We start from the raw sequence: 7,270 nt of genomic DNA, 5'->3' as shown, positions 1-7,270 counted from the left end.
ATCCTTGAGTCTCTACCTCCAAGAACTGGAATCACAGGTGTAAGCGGAGACTGCTTTTTGTTCCCAGCCTCCCAGATCTGAATAATCACACAGAAACTATATTAATTACAACACTGTTTGGCCAATAGCCTAGCTGTATTCCTACCTAGCCCTTATAGCTTAAATTAACCCATTTCTATTGGTCTGTGTATCACCACATATGACTTACTGGAAAGGTTTCCGTGGTGTTTGTCTTCTTTGGCAGCTACACAGCATCTCCTTGACTCCACCTACTCTCTCTCTTATATCTCTTTTTGATTTCCCACCTGGCTTTGATCTACTAAACCATTGACCTAAACAGCTTTATTTATTATCAGATAAAAGCAACACATATACAGAAGGACTTCCCACATCACACAGGAGTAAGTCTTCATGCTTAGGTTCTTGTTTAGGTTCTGGGACTTTGAACTCCGGTCCTCATGCTTATACAGCAAGCATTGAGCAAGCATTGCCCCCATCGAGTACTTCTCCAGTCACAGGTTGCACTTCTAGGGTAGAGCTAATCAAACTGAAAATCAAACTGCATATTAGATATGGAAGAATGTACAGCAAAGGAAAACATTAACCCCTAATAATAAATGTACTAGCAATAGAAATTTCAAAATAAATGCAGCCTGAGCAAGTGCTGGCAAGAAACTCTTCTCTGTAATATTGGGCATATGGTAGAGGATGTTGAGTGGAATCCCATCCACGTAGAAGTCTGAACCACTAACTAACTGTTCTGGCAGCTTCTGCAATCACTCTTCTATGAGGAGAGCACCTTTGCAAAGTACTTTTTAAGTGATGGTCAGCCTCATCCAGATGACCTTGAGCTGAATCAATGTCACATTGAAATGCATATTCAGAATAAATATTTATTTCTGTCTGACAAAGAGGTTTTCTGTTTCTCTTTTGTTGGTGTTTATGAGTAGGTAAAGGTAGCAAACTTAAAATAAGTGGAAATGGGTCGCAGAAGCACTGAGAAGAGAGAAAATGTCTCAAGTTCTTAAAGGCTTGGAGCTGGAGGAAGCAGAACACTGACACGTTATTCTCGATTTCCATGAAGGTTTGGGCATAAAGTGACATCAATTAGAAATCAAAACCATTCTATTTTGCCCACAAGGAATAACATGGTAGATTTCAGAAGTAAAATACTTCAGTATTCCTGTGGGTCTTGTAGCCCTCTAAGACATCAGAAAAACAATTAGTTCTGGGTAATTAAGGCCATCTATCAAACGCAAAGGACCACAGGATTCCCCAGAGCTAGAGCAGGCTTGTATGCCCACTGAATGAATGTAAAGCTCTCCCAGCCGCCAGACGTGATTGAGTATAGGCCAAAGGACACCAGAAATGCTGTTCACTCCATTTAGAGTCTAACAAGAATTTTCATCTCGTTAACGGAAAGAGACAGATGCTATTACACAAATGTGACAAAGAGCTGGGGATGTCGCTGAGGTGTCTGCCGCCTACAAAGCTCCTGGTTCACACCCTGGCATCACACGAACTGGGTGTGGTAGTACACGCCTGTGATCAATATATGAAAGAAAAGGAAAACACATCTCCAACCCTAATGCCCAGAGGAAGAATACAAAGATGTACACACACTTCGTTAATGTGTGCAAAAGCTAAGCAACACCATTTTCCATGAGCTAGCAATTCCATTTCTTTGGTATATATTCTAGAGAAGTAGGCCTGCCTGCACATGAACCAAGGGGCATAGGCAGACTATTTACAGGAACCAAATGTTGACAACAAACTGATATCTCCTAACAGTAGGATGGCAAAAGCAAGTGTGGAATATTCATTTATGCAATACTAAAGAGAGTGAAAATAAATTAGTAAACAATGCATGCAACCTCAAAGATGAAACCCATAAACCTATCATTAAAGGAAGCCAGATTCAAAAGAATATGAACTATATGATCCCACTGTGTCATAATAATGTGTCATAATAAGGAAACTCATCTATGACTGAAGAAGTCAGGCTATGAGTTGTGTTTGGAGAATACAGTGGTATTAGTGAGTAGGAGGCCGTGCAAAGTGCGCCTAAGAGGTGCTAGCAATGAGCAGTGACTACAGGGAGCTCACTGTATGGTCAGTCAGCAAGCATACACTTGAGAGTTAATGAGACCTAAACTGAATACATAGTGCAATCATGTAAATCTGTATATTATACATTAATTGGGCAGATACAAATATAAGGTAAATGTATATAAGTTATCTTTCGGTTAGCATTTTACTTATATAAAGGAGGAGTAAAATCATTTGAAAATTTCTAACTTGAGTTCTGTATTACTCAGGTAACACTCATGTATTACTTGTTAAGAAATACAAAATTGTATAGAATTAACCTCAAAACAAAATAAATACTAAGGAAATTTTTTGATGGATTTTGAAAATAGACCAAATCTTCAGGGTGAAATTTTGCAAGTAAAGGGACAAAATCATCCTGGAGATATGAATGAAGTAGCCATAAGGAGACAAAGTGTCTACAAAGCAGATGAGAACTGTGAGCAGGGAGGTTGACATGGTCAACACAGGAGCCTTCTGTGACTTCATTAACTTTTCTCTAGACCAGCTATGAAAATGCTGAAAACAGAACGAGAAGCCAAGCGCCAATCAGCTTGCTTCAAAAGTAAGACAACCCTTAGAGATAATTCTCCAGGAAGTATTTGAAAACCAGTTGACTTGAATTAGAAGCATAGTTGCTTATCCTGCAGCTTTTTGATCAGATGAATGGAACAAAGCTAAGAGCAAAAATAAAAGCTAGGACGCAATAATTTCCCCTTCCCGTGCTGCCAACCAAAGCAGAAAGGCACAGGCTGCACGTCCAGAAAACGCACAATGGCCTGCCTATTTGTTCTCTTTCTGGCTCAGAGAAAAAGCCTAGAGGCTGTGTGTAATTTCCTGAAGAGAGGGAAGGGTTGAGTGGGGAACACACAGAGCACACTCCATGTCAAGGCCGTCCAGTTGTGGCCAGGCTGGCATCCCTGAATGCCATCAAAGGGGCCTATGCAGGAAATAGATAGAGGCAAACTTAAGTCCATGAAATAAAACTCTGGACTTTGACAAATGCAAGGAGAGCAATGACATAATGATATGGAAATATACAGATAGCTAAGATGATAGAACTGTGTATGGTGAAGTGTTCAAGACAGCCACAAGTGCACACAGTCATCCTTGTGTACCAAGGCTCCAGCGGCACAACGGAGCTGGGTTAGTACAGACTAGACGCTCCTGGAAGGACAAAAGTTAGTTTAACTGCTCCAAGTTTATTCTTTCCCACACCGAGTTCTACTAACAGCGATCGATGAGTTAGTGCTGTTTCCCTTTCATTCTAAATCTCCTATTTCATGTGTTTCTCGCACGCTGGATTCACACCCAGGGAAATCGGGAATTGGAACAATTTGACTACTTTTAGCGAGGCTTGAGCACAAAGCTTTGCCTCTTATTCCTGCAGAGCAGGAACTTGTTTTGCCAGAAGTCTTAATTTCCGAAGGAGTAGGATTTCCACTGCGTCTCCAACAACGAATTCTTGAACTGGACACACAGACTGTCACATGGCCACTCTGGGGTCTTAGCAGTAAATCAGTGGGCAAAGGACACTTACTGTCTTGATTGCATGGAGGAGCTGGACCCTTAGGGGGCAATTAAGTGACTACTGCACCTTGGGGATAAGAAGCAATATGTCTGGAATGCAGGGAGTCTCTCAGGGGCTTTTCAGGGAGTTCTGAACGTCCTGAAATAAAACTCAAAGGAAGCTGCAAAAATCGAATTCAAGCAGGAGTTGTAATGTCCACAATCTTGAAAATTTAAAGTTTGGATGACCCAAGAGATAAGATGGCCTCACCAGCTAAAGGGTCTTCTGATGGCAAAGAGAATACAAAATACACAGTGAGATGAACTGATTATCATTAAAAGTACGACCGTTTTGAGAATTTATTTCTCATTTTTATAGAAAAGTTTGTATTTATATGTTAACAAAGATTGTATTTTATTCTCTTTCTCAATCTCTCCTATTAATATAAGATGTATTACTAAGGAAGTGTGTGTCTGTGTTTTTGTTAAAGGATATCAAATGAGGAGCGAGAATCAATAGGAGGAAGAGAAGACATACAAAAAACATGCCTTCCTATCCACTTTGACTAAAGTGTAGCATTTTGCTGTTTGTTTCACACTATGTGGAAACATGATTTTATTATCTTCACTTGGAAGTAAGACGAGGTTTAGAGTGACGTGCATTGATCGTAAGCTGACAAGGAATGGACTGACGGGTTTTAGAACCTGAAAATTTGGTCAGAATGAGCTGTTTATCTCCTTGGAGCGGTCAATGTCTACGTGCACATAAACATGGCCCATAGGAGATGCTCTCACGCAGAAGATCCAGCATCTTAGTATGCACGGTTGAGAGGCTAGATAGACGCTGTCTGTAGCTCCCTCCTGTTGTTCATTAACTGGCTTGCCTCATTGGCTCATGCAGCACCTGGCTCTGCCTATACTTCCTACCAGTCAGTTCTTCATTAACCAATGAGAATAATACATATTCACAGTGTACAAAGGATTATTCCACAACACTCGACCCCTCTTTTTAGTTTTTATTTTGAGACAGGTTATCCCTGAATTACTTAGGCTGGCCTTAAACTTGCTTATATACGTACTCTGACTAAGGGCTTTAGCTGCCGAGGTAGCTGGGACTTCAAGCCTGCACCACCATGTACAGCTGTGTTCAATTTCAAATCCCTTGTAATTTATTAACCATTTTATGTACATACATTATAGTGCAATGTCAGGTGATAAGAAGTTGCTATAAAAGAGTCAATTTTTGAGTGTATGTCTAAATCAGTTACAAATGGCTCACCGCTGCTATTTAAGTAGACTCTTCTAGGAGAAAGCTCAGGGCATGCATTGCTCTGAAAGGAAATTGGGTATTAAAATTCCTAAGTCCCAAGTCAGTGGTACATTTTGCCCAAATACCCATGGATTCTGCATTCTGGGATTAAACCATCCATGAACCACAAATATCCAGAAAACAGTGTATTTGCACATGTTCTCCTTTCCATCTTTCCTTAAACAATGTATCATAACAGCTATTAACAAAGGGGTACAAATGACCCAGAGAGGAGTACTTACACCATAGAGGACAAGCACTAGGTATTACAAATAGCTCAGAGATGAGTTCCCATTTGCAAGAGGCTTTGCATTGATGATATGTAAGTACTACACTATATGATGTATAACCAACTTGATCACCTAATGGACTTCCTGTCTATGGAGGTCATGGATCCAGTGGACACTAAGACCCAGTTGTGTTTTGAGACATGAAATTAGAAAGAAAAATCCATAGAGAGAGCACATGAAAACATGGAATCAGACTTGGGGCAAAAGGCTAAAGAGGACCATGGTTTTCCCGGTGTCAGGCCGGTATTTTCTTTTTTTTTTTTTTTTTTTTTTTTTTTGAAAGCAAACCAGACAACCCTTTATTGGGAGCAGAGAGCACAACACGATGACCGCACACGGAGACACCTAGTGGGCACCCTGCACAGCATCCTTCAAGACAGGCTGTCTACTAGCAAACTCACTGGGAAATGGATTCCTTGGGCAGCTTCCCATCCTCCCGGGGGTACGGGGAACTCACTAACTTCCCTGAAGGAACTGTGGGTCACTAGAGATACAGCCCCTCAGGGGTGCCTTCTTGTTTTTTATAAAGAACGTTCTCTTTAGATTTTTTGAAGTCTTCATTTGTAACTTTCATTCTGCGTTCCCGCAGGGCCATCAGGCCAGCTTCTGTACAGATTGCCTTAATGTCGGCCCCAGACAGGTCATCCTTTGCCATGATCAAGTCATGCAAGGTTACGTCATCAGCCAGGGTCATCCTGCTCGTGTGAATCTGAAAGATCCGCTTCTTGGTCTTCTCGTCAGGCAGGGGGAACTCGATCTTCCTGTCAATGCGGCCTGGTCTGATAAGTGCTGGATCCAAAGTTTCTATTCGGTTTGTGGCCATGATGACTTTTACATCTCCCCTCGAATCAAATCCATCCAGCTGGTTCAGCAGTTCCAACATTGTTCGCTGAATTTCTCTCTCACCTCCAGAGTTTGAATCATATCTTTTGGTCCCAATGGCATCGATTTCATCAATGAACACAATGGACGGTGCATGTTCTTCAGCAACTCGGAACAGCTCCCGAACGAGCTTGGGCCCGTCGCCTAGGTACTTCTGAATAAGCTCTGAGCCAACCACTCTCAAGAAAGTGGCTGAGGTTTGGTTAGTTACGGCTTTGGCCAGTAACGTTTTACCTGTTCCTGGAGGACCATAGAGAATGACCCCCTTTGGGGGCTTTATTCCCATCTCCTCATAATACTCAGGATGGGTAAGAGGAAGCTCCACAGATTCCTTAATTTCCTGGATTTGGTTGTCCAGGCCCCCAATATCTGCATAGGTCTCCTGGGGGGCCTTTTCCACCTTCATCACTGTGACCAGGGGATCTGTGTCATCCATTAGCACCCCTATCACAGCATGCACCTTGTGGTTGAGCAGGACTGAACAGCCTGGCTCCAGCAGATCCTTGTCCACAAATGACAGGATGCTGACGTAGTGTTCTGAGCCCACAGAGGTGGACACAATGGCGTGATTATCATCAATGATCTCTTCCAAGGTTCCTACAGACATGGGAGTACCCCTGAGATCATCCACTTTCGATCTTTCCTCCTCTTGCTTTTCTTCCAATGGTTTCATTTGCTCCTGATTTCTGATGAACTCTTCCTCCATGAGAAGATAGTCTTTTATTCTCTCTAACTTCAGCGGCTTCAGGCGGCACTGAGTGTGAGGCGTTACCAGTGGCAGTTTGCTGGCAGCATCTGGTCCCTTTGTTTTCTTCTTCTTTTTCCCCACTCTAGTTGGGACAGGAGGTTCATATTTCTTTTTCTTGTCCTTGTCATCCTTCTTGCCACCCCCAGGACCATGGCCACCACTCTGACTTTGACCCATTTTTCCCCAGTCGTCCGAGCCGCCCAGGCCGGTATTTTCAAGAAGATACAATGTGGAAATGCCAGAGGGAGTATCTGTAAGCACAGGGCCTCATGGTGTGCTGCGTGTGTCCCTGGAGGGTCACTTCTCACCCTTTGTGCCTTCCCATGTCCTCAGTACAGCATGCTATGCTCACAAAGACGGGCACAGAAACAGATCTCACCCTTAGGACCCAATCCTATAACAACACCTAGCATATGTGAGCTGGAAAAGCATACTCAGGAAATT

The 7,270-nt window shown here is 42.5% G+C and overlaps 1 protein-coding gene across 1 annotated transcript; it reads right to left on the bottom strand.

Annotated features, from left to right (window-relative positions):
• Nucleotides 1-5,472: 5,472 nt before the first annotated feature.
• Nucleotides 5,473-7,029, bottom strand: LOC130887920 (26S proteasome regulatory subunit 4-like). Its single transcript, XM_057790644.1, has one exon. It carries the CDS (start codon nt 7,001-7,003, stop codon nt 5,681-5,683), a length of 1,323 nt encoding a protein of 440 aa, XP_057646627.1. The 5' UTR covers nt 7,004-7,029; the 3' UTR covers nt 5,473-5,680.
• Nucleotides 7,030-7,270: the final 241 nt, after the last annotated feature.

The sequence above is a fragment of the Chionomys nivalis genome, chromosome 16, assembly GCF_950005125.1.
Source record: "Chionomys nivalis chromosome 16, mChiNiv1.1, whole genome shotgun sequence".
Taxonomy (NCBI): Eukaryota; Metazoa; Chordata; class Mammalia; order Rodentia; family Cricetidae; genus Chionomys; species Chionomys nivalis.
This window is presented reverse-complemented; position numbering and strand designations above follow the sequence as displayed.

Excerpts from the sequence above, each read along its gene's own strand:
- LOC130887920 (XM_057790644.1), bottom strand. The coding sequence starts at position 7,003 with ATGGGTCAAAGTCAGAGTGGTGGCCATGGTCCTGGGGGTGGCAAGAAG.